This window comes from Canis lupus, chromosome 10 (assembly GCF_003254725.2).
Source record: "Canis lupus dingo isolate Sandy chromosome 10, ASM325472v2, whole genome shotgun sequence".
Lineage (NCBI taxonomy): Eukaryota > Metazoa > Chordata > Mammalia > Carnivora > Canidae > Canis > Canis lupus.
Genome location: NC_064252.1, coordinates 18830560 through 18846252, shown reverse-complemented (window position 1 = coordinate 18846252; position 15693 = coordinate 18830560). Strand labels below are relative to the sequence as shown.

Here is a 15693-nt window from a genome sequence, read left to right as displayed (position 1 = left end):
AATAATGAAACAGCTAGCTCATGACAACTGTGTTTTTTTCCCCTTTCTTCCTCTCAATCTAATTTGATTACACAAATTTGGAGTGTTTTCCACTGGTGTGCTGCGGTACACTCATCACAAAGCAAGATTTGCACTCCTGAGTGCTGGGGAGAGTTCCTCGGCAGCTAATGAATCACGCTAATCAGAGAACCATCTTGAAAATTAATACATTCTACTGTAACTATTTAAAGAAAAAATAATTATTGAGACTGTTCTCGCTAAATTATGCTGTCTAGAAGTTGTAGAAAGAAAATTTTGTCTAATTTTGAGATGGAATCCGAATTTTGCAAATTTTTCTTCTCGTGAGTGATTAAAGGTCTGGGCGCTGGGGAGCCAGGGGGAGAGCGTGGCCTCGGCTTCCTGCCCGCAGGGCCCCGGGTGTGTGGAGGGCCAGCCTCGCGTGGGCCAGGGCCCGGCTGCCCTGGGGACATGCCCCCGAGCAAGCAGGCCTTGCAGCCGCTCACCACCCAGGCCTCTCCGGGGGTGGGGAGCCCCCTGCCGCCTTCCTAGCATGGGGGGGCGGGCCTTGACTTCACCAGGTCCTGGAAAGCAGGTGTGCTCACTGTAGGGACGGCTGTGGACAGGCGCCGGCCGGTGTGTAGCTTTGCGGGGGGCCTGGGGGTCCTCCCCGCCCCGGCATGCTCCCCGACCCCTCAGGGCACCTGGCCTGCTTTGGTCAGCCTGATGGCACTGACCTGCCAGCTCCGTGTCTCCCTCCCTCCCTCTGACGCCGTCAGCTAGATGCTTTCCTCCATTGCTGGCGCTGGCGGGGTCCCCAGGCCGGTGGGAGGGGCGCAGGGGTGCTCTAGGGGGCTCGCCCTGTGAGCAGACGCCTTGGCCTGTGTGTCCTGAGACAGGGCTCCTCCGATGGGAGCTGGGGTTGGCAGGTGGCGGTGCCCCTCCCTCGCCCTCCCCTGGGCCCCAGAGGTGCTGTGTCACTGCTCTGTCGTCTGGCTGTTGGGCCGGGACGCTGCCCCAGCAAAGCCCTTCTCTCTGCGCAGGTGGGGGCTCCTAGCCGGGCCCAGTCCTCCCCAGGGGATGAGCCTGAGGGGGCTGACCCCTGACCGGGTGTCACTGCCTCTGCTGGAACCCACAGAGGATGCACCCAGGATGGGCACCACCTTCCAGAAAGTGCTGCCTGAGGGTCCAGGGCCGGTTTGGCAGGGCCGGGGCCCGGGGAGGCCTGGCTAACGGACTGTGAGCCCTGAGACCCTCCTCCCCTCCCCCATCTTTCCCCTCCCCCATCTCCCTCCTCCTCCTGTCTCCCCCTGCCCCCGCCTCCCCCTTCCCCTCTTCCCTCCTCCCTCCCCTCCCCTCCCCCTTCCCCGTCCTCCCCTGTCTCCCCCATCTCCCCCTCCCCCTTTCCCTCCTCCCCCCACCTCCCCTCCCCCACCTCTGTCTTCCCATCTCCCCCCTCCCATCTCCCCCTTCCCCATCTCCCTCCTCCTCCTGTCTCCCCTCCTCCCACGCCCCTACCCCTCCTGTCTCTCCTCCCCATTTCCCCTTTCTCCCATCTCCCCTTCCCCCTATCTCCCCCTCCCCTATTTCCCCCTCCCCCCTGTCTCCCCTTCCCCCCATCTCCCCTTCCCCGCTCCTATAACCCAGGAGACCACAGGGGTCAGGACTCGGCCAGGCCCCATCCCAGGGAGGCCACAGGCCTGCGGGCTCCTGCCTTAGCGTGCACACTGGGCAGCCTCACGTCGGTCAGCAGGGAGCATCCTTCCTGCTGTGGCCCCTTGAGGATCCAGGGGCGTGGGGTCCACAGGACCTCTCTGCAAACCAGTTTATGGAGGTGATGAGGGTCCCATGATGATTTTGGCTTCAACTTCATGCCCGTCTGAGTGAGGTTTGGGGAAATGGGGGCCCGTGCGGCAGTGAGCATGGGCAGGCTGTGACCCAGCAGACACACCTGCTGTCGGGTACCCCCACACCTTGATGGAAACGGTGGGCACATGTACAGGGGCACCCACCCTGGACCAGGAGCATAACTGGGCAGGTCACAGAAGATTCTGGAAGGCTAGGAGACGGAGGGCCAGGCCCTGCCTGAGACCCTGCACGTGGTCCCTCCCTGACCCCTTCTTGCACCTCCTGACTTTCTCCCGTGTGCCCTGGTCTGTGTCCTAGCCGCCCTCCCGCTGGCCGGCTCCCCTCTGTGTGACGGCAGCCTGCTCCCATCCCCTGGCACCCACGGACCTCCTTTAGTGCACACCCCATGTGCCAGAGAGTAAGCCCTTCGACCGTCACCCGGGCTGGGTGCTCTCGCGTAAAGGACTTAGGATGGCCAGGGCTGGCCACGTCCCCTGCCCGGACACTAGTAAGCCAATGTCTTCTCACCTCTTCCAACTCAGCCCAGCAAGACCTCCCCAGCGGGGCCCCTGGGCGCCCTGCGCTCGTGCCCTGAGTCTGGGCTGAAGTCCTCTTGCTGCCAGGTGGGGCCTCAGACCGGGAGCTGGACCTGGCGGGCTCTCAGCAGCTCGCTTGCCTGCTCCCGTCCGCCGCGCGGCCCCTCACCACCCTCCCCGGGCGGCCAGAGTCTCCGGGGATCCTCCCAGCACCCTCCTCCCCAGGGCGCTCGCTGGCCGGCCGCCCGGGGAAGCCACGCCACACTGTCACTGGGACGGCAGGTGGGCAGATGGGGGGGACCCACCCTGTGGTTCGCTGCCCCCCAGCGCCCCACGTTCGCCGCAGTCACTGGCAGAGACCCAGCTGCAGGTGAGAATCCGACCCATATTTGGGGGCCATTCGAGGCTGTCCTATTTACCCAGTTCCTTGGAGTCAGCCACAGCCTGGCAGTGGGGAGGGGTGAGAGCGTGAGACGACTCCTCCAGGTCGTGATGAAACAGCAAAGCACCCCCAGACCCAGGCACTGCAGACACGCGGTGGGTTGCGGTTACTGGAAATAAAGGGGGAGTAGGGAGCGTTTGGACGCTTTTGCAGGAGACAGATGGACAGACAGGGTGTCTCTGTGGGGGATGCTCGCGAGGGCCTGTGGGTGTCGGGGGCAGGGGCAGCCGGAGCCTGGGGTGGCACCTGGAGGCCCCTCAGGGTTCCATGCTCCCTCATGATCCTGCCGTGTTCCCGCCGCGATGGGGCCCCGGGGACCCCAGACCCTCATTTACACCCCGGATGCTTCCCATCGTGCCGACCGCGCAGGGCTGGGGCAAGGCGCCCCTCAGGTGCTGAGTGGGGAGGGGCGGCCCCCTGGGTGGTCCCGGGTCCCCGCAGGGACCGAGTGCGCACGTCCTCTGAGGACGGCAGGGCCCGCTGTTCGTGGTGTGCGATTCTGGTCCATGCTCACTGTCCCCGACGCCACGCCAGGTCAGAGGCTCATGGGAGGCGTTTGCTCGGGTCCAAGGGCACCCTAAGCTGCCCACACTCACACGCGGGGGCGGGATGTGACTCGGGGCCGAGCTCCCGTGGGGAGACGGGCGGGCGCATGGAGGGAGGCGCTCGGGGTCAAGGCCACTCCGCATGCAGCTTGGCGGGACGCATCCAGGGCCCCGGAAATGCTCACACCCCTGATCCCGTAATTCCACTCCTAGAAGTCTGTCTCGAGAAAGTAATCAGAGAGGGACGCCTGGTAGCTCAGCTGTTGGGTGTCTGCCTTGGGCCCAGGGCATGACCCCGGGGTCCTGGGATCGAGTCCTGCGCCGGGCTCCTGCAGGGAGCCTGCTTCTCCTTCTGCCTGTGTCTCTGCCTCTCTCTCTGTGTTTCTCATGAATAAATAATCTTAAAAAAAAAAAAAGAAAATCGGAGAGCAGGGAAGACAGGCATGTTTGTAGCAGCGTCACACGGCAGCCTGGCGGTGACAGTGCCCTCCCTCCATGGCATGCAGACCTGCAGAGCAGGGAGAGGCGTGGCGCAGGACCAGGTGGCCGTGGAGCGGTGCGGGGGCCGGGGCTGAGCTGGGCTGCAGGGGGAGGTGTGTGTGGACCCAGGGCAGCCGGCAGCACCACGGGGGCACCCCGAGCCTGCCCCCTGCCCCCACCCCGCCTCAGCTGGCCTACGCTCCGGCCTGGCTCTGGGGTGCGGTCACTGTGGCCACCACCCTCGCCGCCCCGCGTTCTCCATGGACGCACTTGCACTGACAGCGCTGTGAGCATGTCCGCTGTGTCAGGGGCTGCGGGGCCCCCCGCCCCCTGCTAGCCCGTGGATCTCGGGGCAGAGGCTATACCCCCAGCTCTGGGAAGGAACAGAGGGGATGGAGCCCAGGACGGTGCCGTGGACTGCAGGCCCAGCCCAGCCCTCCCGCCGGGTCCCTGCTGTGCTTCCAGCCCCTGCCTGCCCTACTGGCCCTGCCCGGGTGTCCACAGCCACCTTTCCAGAGGGCAAGCCAGCGTCCCCGTGGCCGTCCCGAGCTGGGGCGCCCATCCTTCACCCCCCTGCTTACTCTGTACTGTGGCCGCGCTAGCACGAGGCAGAGAGGTGGCCAGTCACCTGTCCTGCGGGGACCACCCTGGCTCTCTGGCTGCAGGTTGGTGCCGGGCCACAGGCGGCGTCCACGCAGACAGGGCCTCTGTAGTGGAACCGGGGGGCCCCGTCACTGCAGAGCTTCCACCGCAGGGCCCTTTCTGCAGCACACGGGGAGGGACATCTGCCCCGGCGAGGGGCTCAGCAGGCTGTCATCCCCGGGTGGCCCCGGTGCTGGGCACGGGGTGTGGCCATGCTGGCTCTCCACCCCCGCCCGGGCCGTGGGCCACGTGCAGCACCGAGCGTGCCACGTCCGTCCAGTGTCGGGCACCCGGGCCCTGGCTTCGGATCTGTATGCCCGCCCGCTCCGTCCTCCCCGGCCCCGCCGTGTCGTGCTGTCTGGGCAGCAGGGGAAGGCGGGTCCCACGGAGGATGGACACAGCCCTGCCGACGCTGACCCGGGCCCTTCCTCAGGCCGGTCCCCCGTGCCCTTCCGCCCCATCTGGCTGCTCCTGCTCCTGCTGCCCGTGGGAGCCGGTCGGTGGGTCCTGGACGTTCCCGCCCAAGGGCCTCACGGGGTACAGACAGCCTGGGGCTCAGCTCCCTACACGGTCGCTGCTTGGCTGTGGGACCTTGGCAAGTTCCTAAGCCGTCCGAGCTTCCGTGTCCCCGTGGTGTCAGGATGCGGCTAGTCGATCCCTCCTGAGTAACGGCAGCGACTATAGCAACGGAGGAGCGTGGGAGTCCCTGTGGGGACCCGCACGGTGTCCCTGTGTCCTCGGGCTTCCTGCACGTCCCCAAGGACCGGGTGGCCCTGCTCCGCCCCCCCCCCCGTGTTTAGGCGTTGGCCTTCCCAGTGATCGTTTCTGGGGCATGGAAGGTGCTTCTGGGCGGTGTCCCTGCGGATATTCTGTTCTCGTCATCTGAGTCCGGCGTGGCTGACCCGGCAGGTCGGCAGGATGGAGCCTGGGGGCTTCCGGGGGATCGGGGTGTCCTAGCTCAGCCCCATGGCCCCAACCCCCAGGCCGGGCGGTACCTTGCCGTGCCCCCCACACCCTGCACACGTGTCCCTGTGTGCCAGTCACCTGTCCTTGTCCCATCGTTCGGGGCAGTGCTCGTCTGACGCTCCCGCGTCCCCGGGCCCGGCTGCCCAGGGAGGGCTCTTTGGGGGAAGCTGCCTGCGGACGGCTGGGGGGCCACCGAGGGTGCCCTCTGACTTCCCAGCCCTGTGGGCCTTCCTGCCAGGAGGCCCTTAATGTACGGCCCCGAGGCGCCGATAGGTGGGAGCCCAGGGCCCTCCTTATCCTCAAAACCATCGCTCCAGGATCCTGGCTCAGTTAAGACTTTGGGGTCTTCCTAGGGGAGATTGTTCTGGAAGCCTGGTGTGTCCCACTCAGCGTGCATACTGACCACTGTGCGTGTGCACTCGGTGTCAGCCACCCCCTTCCCGGCGTGCGGCCTGACCCCGTGTCACAGGCAAGATCTGGGAGACTGGGGGTGCGGGCGTTCGGGGCCAGGCCTCCCGGAGAGGGTCCAACCGCTGCCTCGGACGAGCCGGGCCATGTGTGCTCACCTCGGGGCACGGGGCCGAGCTCTCCTGCGGCCTCACTGGCTTTGTTCTGGATGATTCATTTTTCCAAGCTGTTGAGTAAAGTAAGCAGATTCATCTGCTAATGGAAACGAAGACACAGCTTATTCCGAAGGGAACCGTGCGCTTTATGAGCAGCGAAGAGCCTGGCGTCGCGAGGAGCCATGCGGGGTCCCCGGGCAAATTAGCGCGTCTTCCCCCGTCCGTCTGTCCAGACGGGAGCCGGCTGCGTGCTTGCCACTGTGCCTGCTGCCACGGACGCTGCCCTCGCCAGGCTCCGGACCCTCGGGGGCGTCTGCGGCCCCCCGGGTTGGGGTGGGGTCCGAGCTGCACTGCAGGTCGCGCTGAAGCGTCTCTGTGCCTGTGAGCAAGGAGGGCACATCCACGCCCTTCCCACCTGGCGGGGCTGTGGCCGGCTCCACATTTCGCACCCGTGTCGCTCAGTTCCCGCAGAAGATGGCGGGTACGGGGCACACACGCACGTGTGCATACCTGCACACACATACACACGTCTGCACGCTAGCGCATGTGTGTGCACTGTGCATGCACACGTGTGCATGCACCAGCTGTGTGTGCCCGTGTGCACAGGGGCACACTCGCATGCACACACACGCACAGCATCACATACATGTGCACACACGTGTACGAACAACTGTACTGCCCAACTCAGTCGCCTATGGACACAATGAACAGCTTGATGCACAAGCACCTTGGCCACAGGAGGTGCCCATGGTGAGCTGGTTGCTCACCCCAGTGGACTGGGGTCCACTCAGCCCCTGGCCCCCACGTCCCGAGGACCCCCATCGATGGGAACGAGGAGCGAAATCGAGGTGGTTTTATGAGCCCTGGGCCCCCTCACGCCGATGCCACGCCGGGGGCAGACCCGCACAGACCGTTTCTGAGCCCCTTTGTAGCCACCACCACTTAGGCGGCCGGGGGCCTTCCTGTCCTCCATGTCCCCATCCCTCCACCCGTCGCCCTTCCTCCCCCAGGGACCACAGAGCGATGAGTGGGTGCACAGGCTGGGTGCGGGGCCTCGCGGAAGGCCCACAGCCCGCCTCGGAGCAACATGGGGGAGCGGGGCTGACCCGGAGGTGGAGGCGGGAGGGGCCCGGGTGGCCCGGGGCTGGGGGATGCCGCTCTCCCAGAACCAGTGCTCGGCTGAGCCCCCATGAAGAGCAGTCTCCTGGGCCTCCTGCAGGCAGGTGCGGCTGTTCGGGGGACTCGGGGGAAGGCACACGTGGGGGGTGCAAGTGGCTCAGCAAACAGCTCAGCGCTCTGCTTGTCACTGGGTCTGGGTGAGCGCAGACCCGGGTGAACCCAGGGCGGATCTTACGGGGAACCCCAGGCAGCGAGGGGGTGGCCGAGAGCCCCTGGCAGGCTCTGCTCACCTGTTCCCTGGGATGAGGATGCTGTCAGGGGCTCAGGTCTGATGCTAATTCCTGCCTGTATAGTGAGCGTCAGATGGAGGGGTTCCCCCTGGAAGGATGAGAGTCAGGGGGGTGCTCTGTGACCTCTGGTACGCCCGCTGCACCCCCGCAGGTGCACCAGGCTCTGCGTGGGCTCTGGGTCCCGCTGCCAGTGTGGCCAGGCTGGGGGCAACAGTGGGCTGTGTCTCCGAGGAGTGGTGCCTACTGGGCTGGCAGGTGGCCCCATGGGCTCAGGGGCCAGAGGAGAGGGTGGCCTGGGAGGCCAGGTGGACAGATGTGCTTAGGCTCAGGGCACAGGGTCCCAGAGGCTGGCCGGAGATTATGGAGCCAGAACCCCGGCTCTGGGATGCTGCGCTCTCATGACGTTAGGGGCCAAGTAGGCAAGTCTGCGCTTGGATCTGGTGGTCCCCTGGGGCTGCCAGGGACACGCGCGCAGGCAGCTGACACGTGAAGTTGGCTGTGGTGACGGTGGCTCACTCGTGGGTGTGTCTGGGCGCTTCCTCTGTACTTGCCGAGCACCTGCTCAGGTGGGCGCTGCACAGGTGCTGCCATGCGCCCCCGCTGTGCCCACCAGCCTCTCTGTAGGGCCAGGTGTCCTCCGGCACACACAGCGGGGAGCCGGTGCCAGCACAGGACCCTTTCCTGCTGCTCATTTAAGCTGCTCAGGGGCATGTTGGAAGCCTGCAGCTGATGGCATCGCATTTGCAAGGCTCCTGGGTGACCTGGGGCATCACTGTCTTACCCCTTGTCCAGGGTCAGGCCTTGGGGCTGCTGTCTGTGCAGTGGGGACACAGGTTGGCGTGTTGCCAGTTGGACACACAAGGCGGGAGCCCTAGGCCCTGTCCAGAACCCGGCATCTGGAGGTCCTGCTTGGTGAGCATCCAGCGCTGAGTGCGGGGCGTTCTCTGTTGACCAATTTGGAGAAACCGAGCAGGAGCTGAATCAAGAGGCTCAAGGAGTCCAGGGTGGCAGGGTTGACACTCGAACCCAGGCCTCCTGCCTCCTGGCCCCGCTCGCCCTCCACCGTGAGTCCTGAGGATCCGCAGGCTGGGGAGGACACGTGGGCCCTGCAGGCTGAGTCTGGGCAGGTGGGAGGTCCCAGCTGGCTGCTCCCTGTGCCCGTGGGCCTTCCTTGGCCGTGTGCTCACCACTGGGCCTGGGGTGTGCTGAGCTGGGGCCCCGCTTCCTGCAGCTGCTGAGGCTTCTCTGCTTCCAACAGAGTCCTCCGCTGGTGGGAGGAAGCTGGGTGTGAGGTTTGTGCAGACTCAGCTCTGCGGCCTCCCACTCAGCTGTCCTCCAAAGGCTGGAGGTGGTTAGGAATGAGACGCAGGGCGCTCCTCCATCCACATGCTGTGGAAAAGGTCTGAGACTCTTTACCGGCCTTGCCCACGCTGCACTGTGGGCGCAAGGCCAGAGGTGCCAGGCTGAGACCCGCGGGAGTATCTGAAAAGAGGGGGAGACCTGGGCTGGAATGACAGGGGCCACAGGGTCAGTTACAGGTTGGCCGCTAAGCTCGAGCCCCAGGTTCTCACAATTCCATGTCCCCGGGGGCACTCAAGCTACAGTCTGAGAGGCTCCTGAGAGCCTCCACCAGGAACTGTGGTGGGAATCCAGGGGCCAGTGTGCCCAGCATCACAAGGGCTCAAACCAGGAGCTGCTCATGCTGCTGATGGTTGATGATAGTGGTGGTGATGATGATGGTGGTGGTGATAGGGGTGATGATGAGGATGGTGATGTGGTGGCAGCAGTGTTGGTGGTGATGTGATGGCGGTGGTGGTGGTGGTGGTGATGGGGTGATGATGAGGATGGTGGTGATGGTGATGTAATTGTATTGATAGTGGTGATGGTGGTGATGATGGTAGTGGTGGTGATGTGATGGTGGTGGTGGTGATAGGGGTGATGATGAGGATGGTGATGTGATGATGATGGTGGTGGTGATGTGATGGTGGTGATGGTGGTGGTGGTGGTGATAGGGGTGATGATGAGGATGATGATGATGGTGATGTAATGGTAGTGATGGTGGTGGTGGTGATAATGGTGATAGTGGTGATGGTGATAGTGATGATGATGTCGTGGTGGTGATGCCGATATGATGATAATGGTGCTGATGGTGGGGATGATGGTGGTGATGATGGTGGTGATGCTGATATGATGGTGATGGTGCTGATGGTGGGGGTCATGATGGTGGGGATGGTGGTGGTGATAGTGGTGGTGTTGAGGAGGCCTTGAGCCTAAGGAAGCTAGATCTGCCGAGAATAGGGATAAAATACCAGAGAAGACTTTGCAGCCAGACTCCTGGGCCTTTGAGGCTTCTGGAATGTGCTCTGGAAAGAGAGAATCAGGACTGAGCCTCCTCCGGGCTCCACGTGGTGCTGCCGTGTGGCACCATCAGTTCATGCCCACGTCCGCCCTGCCCTTCGCAGGTCAATCGGGATGAAGGAGGAGGAGGTGGCTGACCAGGCCCCGTGGAGTGGTGGGCCCCGCTGCGGGCAGGGATCGATCAGTGCTTAATCGAGTTTGGGGCCAGATCTAATTACCACATGACGCTGCCAGCAACTTAGCACGTTGTTGCCCAAATGAGTAAAATAAATGTGGAATCTACTAGAATCCCAGGGGAGACGCTTCCCCTCCCCCCTGCCCCGGAGGGACTAGAGGGACGGCGGGAAGCAGGCTACCCCACGGTCCATGTGCACCGCACACATCTGCGTCCACATCCATGTGGCTCCGGCCCCGGGCCACAGCGGGGAGACCCCAGAGGAGACCGTCCCAGGACAGCGAGGCCCCTTTACCTGGGGCAGAGGTGTGGGCAGCGCAGGCTCCTCCTGGGCTCACTTCTGCAGCCCCCGCGTGTGGCCAGGGCTCGCCCCGGGCAGCCCCTCGCTGGACAGTGTCGGGCACCGGCTCTGCTTCCTTCTCTGACCAGCTTGCCCCGGGCGGGCAACTGTGTTCCTCACGCTTACATCATTTGAAAACTCCTTTTAAGGGAAACCTACTTCCTTGGGCCCCTCACTATTGACCTAAATCGTTTTTATTATGATGTTGCAGGAACAAGAGCAAAAAAGCCAAGCTGGGAGCCCTCACCAGACTATAAACTGGAATAAACTGAGACCATTTACAAATTAAACACAAACAAAACTGCAAAACCAATAAAATTTAAATTTGCAGCATTCATTTTACGAGGCAGATGTTTGGGGAAGAAACAGCTGTAGCGCGGGGCTCGCCGCAGAGGCGTACCTGCCGGGTCGCTGCAGTCTCGCCTTCCTCCCAGGCCACCCGGAGGCCGCCCGGTCCCTCTCCCAAGCTGCTCACGCACGAGGAGAGTTGGCCTTGCTGTGCCATCCAGCTCTGCCTCCAACAGGCACGGTCCCGTCACGACAGCGACGGGGTCAGAGCACCGCGGGTGTCCTGCCACGCTCTTTCCTCTGGAGCGGGCAGGGAGCAAGCCATGTGTGCATGGGGCGTGTGGCCCCCGGGCGCTGCGCCCCATGGCCCCATGTGTGACTCGGGGTGCCCTGGCGCTCACCCCCCTCCCTGTGCCAACACTGCAGAGCCCTACTCACTGGTGTGGGGTGCTCACCCGGGAAAGAATGGCCAAGCTGGTTCCCGGTAGGGACAGGTCTCTCACTGTCTCTAGAAAAGGCCTTGGAAGGAGCCACCGAGCTTCTGTGACAGTCGTCATCCTGATGAGACAGGAGCAGCTGGGGAGGCATGTGACCTCGCCGGGCGTCTAAAGTCTGGGACTCTCGCGGGAGAAGACCGTCACGGGGCCCTGACGCCAGCCAGTGGGCTCAGTCTCCCTGGGGGTCGGCCCGAGGAGAGCTGCTCAGCCCTGGGTCTCAGGCCGCGTCACCGAGGGTGGCCCGGTGGAAAGTGGGGGAGCAGTGGCAGGACTGCTGTGCGCGTCGTGTCCCCAAGCCACTGTGCGGGGCAAGAGCAGGGGCCCTCAGTGCCCCCCACACCAGGCTGGGGCAGCACGGTGAGCTCCCACCGGGCCTGGCCAGCAACAGGTGCACAGAGCCCACGCCACGGCTGCACGTGTGGACGTGCAAGCGTGTTCATGAGCAAGACCCGGCTGGTGAGTGCAGGAGCGAGTACGGGTGCCCAGTGGCCTCTCTGGGGACACAGGGACGGTGGGGCCACCCCAAGGCCAAGCAGCACCGTCAGGCTCGGGGTTAGTGGAGCTGCCCCATTCCAGCCGCCAGTCCCCGGCCGCCCGCACCACCCTCCCTCTAGGCCTGGGTGATGACCCCTGATGTCCTCTGGGCCCGGAGCCTCCCGTGGCAGAGGCACACGAGGGGCTGCACCACACCCCCAGAGGCCAGCAGTCCGCCTCCGTCGCACGTGCCCCCTGTGCACGGTCGGCTCCTGGAGGGTGGGTGCCCTCCGCGGCGCTGGAGCTGCCTCTGTGTCACCGAAGCAGTGACGTGTGGCATGAAAGGTCCCTTTGTCCCTGGGATGTGGTGGCCAGCGCTGTGCCTCCGACCGCCTCCAGCAGGAAGTGGGCTCGGGCAGGGTGAGCTAAGCCCAGCGGCAGACAAAGGGCGTGTGTGCTCGGCGGTGGCCCCGCGGTGTCCCCAACAGGGCTGGCACTCGGCACGCCCAGGCGGCCACGCTGCTGGGGGGGGGTCTGACTCCGCGTATGTGTGCGTGTGCACACTCGAGGTCTGTGCAGGCATGTGTGCCTGTGTTCACACATATGACGGGGTGTGTACGTGCGCGTGCAGGCGAGGACGTGTGCGGTCGGACGCCGTGGCTGCCGGGGCAGGACGCGGGCCTCCCCCGCCGCAGGATCCCGTCCTGCCTCCCGTCTCCTTCCTGACCGCTGACCCCGTGCGGGTCACGCCGGCCTTATGGGGCCACGAGTGCCCTCCCTCCCACGCACCCTGGCTCTCAGAGCTGAGGGCGGGACGGTCAGGGAGGAATGGAGAGGGCTCGGCGGCCCCACGGGGCTTCGAGAGGCAAACAGGCACCCGTGGAGCCGAGGGTGTGGAGCCGAGGGTGGCACGCGGGATGAGGGGGCCTCGGCCAAGGGCCTGACAAGGGAGACGGAGGCTGCTTGGGCCACAGACAGGAGCATCCCCTGGTCTTCAGCACAGACGGCCGGGGACCCCCAGCATCTGTCCCCACTCAGCCCCTGACCGTGGGTGGCCTGACCGTGACCGTGAGGGCTGCGTGTCTGTGCGCTCACCTGTCCAGCCCCGTGCGGGTGCTTCCCACCTGCACCTTCTCCTCCACCTCTGTACTGTGCTTCTTTGGGGGGACTGAGCACAGGGCGGGGGGGGAATGCCCGACCCCAGAGGGACCAAGCACGTGGGGGGGGGGAACACCACCGACCCTGGAGGGACCGAGCACAGGTGTGAGCCTCACCAACCCTGAGGAGACTGAGCATAGTGGGGGGGGGGGGGTGTAAGCGCCACAGACCCCGGGGGACTGAGCATGGGGAGTGAGCACCGCCGACCCTGGGGGGACGGAGCATGGGGGGCGGGGTAAGCGCCACGGAGCATGGGGAGTGAGTGCCACCGACCCCTGGGGGGACTGAGCACTGGGGTAAACACACGGACCCCGGGGGCGGGGACCGAGCATGGGGGTAAGCACCGCCGACCCTGGGGGTACCGAGCACAGTGTGTGGGGGTGAGCACAGTGGACCCCGGGGGAGACTGGGCATGGGGGGGGCATGAGAGCAGCGGACCCCAGGGGTGACTGAGCATGGCAGGCGGGGGGGGCGGATAAGCCCCACTGATCCCAGGGGGACCGAGCAGGAGGTGGGGGTAAGCACCCTGGACCCCGGAGGGACTGAGCACAGGGGGTGAACGCTGCCAACCCTGGGAGGACCGAGCAGGGGGTGGGGGTAAGCACCATGGACCCGGGGGGGACCGAGCATGAGGATGAGCGTCACGGACCCAGGCCCTCCTATGCCTGCAGGGGCCAACCCAGGCCTGGCTCACTGCCTCCCCTGCTGGCATCGGGGTGTGACCGCATCACTGCGTGTCCTGCAGGCCAGGCCGCGCAGCCCGGGCCAGGACCCCCCAACACCGTCTGGGCAGCCCCGTCTGGATGGGCCTGGCCCCAGTGTGCAGGGCCTCGGCCCTCTGGCCTCCACAGCCCCGTTGCTCTCTGGCCCCAGGAGGTAGGTCTCCTTACTCCCACTCCTGGTGGCTGGGGTGGGATGGCGCAGCCCCGGCCTCCTTGTGCTACAGGCTACGCTGATGGCGTTGCCCTGGGCGCGGCTCGGGGATGGGCGGGGAGCACCTGATGCGGATCCCTCGGATGCCCCCTGATCCACCAGAGCCTGACTCATGGCGTCCCGGGGCCTGGCCGTGCGTGTGCTTCGATCCACTAAGGGCCACGTTCGCTGACGTCCAGCAAGGCTTTCGGGCCTTTTACTCTCACAAAACAGTGCCTCGGGGATGGCGACGGTGCTCGGGCTCCAGCAGGAATGATGAGCAGCGGAGGGGAGGCCCCGGGGACGTGCAGGCACAGCCCCTCCTGGGAGGGGCTCACACCTGCCCCGCTTCTCACCGAGGGGTCCACCGTGCCAGGGAAGCCGTGAGCAAAACCTGGTGCGTCCTGGCCGCGCCCTGGGGAACCGTGCGGGTGCTCGTTTGCGGTGTCTCCACGCACCTTCCCAGCCGGCTGAGTCTGGGTGGCAGGTACCCCCCCGGGTCACAGCCTGCCAGGCTGCACTGACAACACCACGGGCCGGGCCGGGCGGCCTCAGCACCCGACACTCGGCTTCTCGGCCCTGGGGGCCGGGGCTTTGGGGCGACCTCCCCTGGCTGTCTGGCCGCGTCCTTGCACTCGGCGCCAAGGGAGAAAGGGAGCCCTGAAGGCTCCTCCCATGAGGGCACTAATCCTATGGGATCGGGACCCACCCTGGTGACATCTCTTAAGCTGAGTTACTTCTGTAAAAGCACCATCTCGAGGACCCCCACATTGCATTAGGGCTTCCCCATGTGACTCCGGGGGGCACAGTCCCGTCCGTGGCACAGCCTGGGGAGGAACGGCCCCAAGACTCACACCGTGGCCCGGTGGGCTCTCTCCCCAGCCCGCTTGCCTTTTACCACTGCCCCCGAGGGGATGGTCCACACGGCGAGCACCGGGCACATGCACTGAGACGCGTCTGTCCTCGCAGGACCTGACTCCTCGTCTCCTGGAAAACCCCGGGTTTTGTGCATCCTCCCAGAGCTGGGGAGGATGCCGTGTTTGGCAGTGGGCAGCGTGCTGACGACTCAGCCTTGAGCTGACCTGGCGTCGGCCTGGGTGGGCGTCCGATCTGCCCGCCCAGACTCCGTCGCTGCAGCGCCCTCTCCCTGTATCAGTCCCGCGTTTACAGACGTGCAGCCAGTCAACCGTAGGACCGTGCGGGCCCAGTTCGACGACCAGCCGGTTGTCCTCTGAAGGTCCTCGAGGGAGGGTCACAGTCCTCACTCGCTTCGGGATGCAGCCCCTGCTTCTAGGGCTTTCTGTCGGAGAGGAGACTGTCCTCAGCACCCCCTGGCCACTTACTGATGGGCCGGTGCAGAGCTGGACCTGAGGGGCCGCCCCCGAGGACGCTGGGTGCTGCCCGCCACGCCTGCTGTCCCCCGTGTCTGCCTGGGCGCCCGGTGAGCAGCGGCTGACCGCTCTCTTCTCTCCACAGCTCGCATCATCAAGACGAAGCAGTGGTGTGACATGCTCCCATGTCTGGAGGGCGAGGGCTGTGACCTGCTGATCAACAGGTCCGGCTGGACGTGCACACAGCCCGGCGGCCGGATAAAGACCACCACGGTGCGTACGCGGCCCTGCTCGCCCCACCACACGGGGAGGGTGGGTTGGCCTCGGGCGCTGTGTCCTGGTGGGGGAGGGGAAGGTGAACCCCACGCCGGTGAGGATGACGGGGACGCAGCACCTGGCTGCCTTGTATGGGGAGGCCACCGGCCTCGCCGCCTACCTTCCGCAGCCGCTGCATGCCTGGGGCTGGGTCCGTCTGGGCCCAGGGAGGCACAGACCCGCCTTCGGGGCTTCAGCCCACACAGAAGGTGGTTGGTAACGTCGTCTTGTGTCTGGGGCGGACAGCGTGCCCGCGACTCCGGGCAGGAGGATGGGTTAGGATGCCCCTTGGGGCAGGTGACGCCTCTGTAAGGAGCAGGGGCTGGGGAGGGGCGGGGGTCATCCAGGTCGCCCCTGCCCTGGGCACTGCATCATGGCCGTTCAGAACAGTGACCCCGAACACCCCCGAGGGCGCCC

General features: G+C 65.3%; 1 protein-coding gene across 4 annotated transcripts in view; it reads left to right on the top strand.

Annotated features, from left to right (window-relative positions):
* TAFA5 (TAFA chemokine like family member 5) overlaps positions 1–15693 on the top strand; it is a 151940-nt gene that overhangs the window by 110357 nt on the left and 25890 nt on the right. For all 4 annotated transcript variants that reach the window (XM_035696160.2, XM_025456152.3, XM_025456136.3 and 1 more), the window contains exon 3: positions 15107–15234. In XM_035696160.2, coding sequence (XP_035552053.1) covers positions 15107–15234 — 128 coding nt within the window. The remainder of the gene's footprint in view (positions 1–15106; positions 15235–15693) is intronic.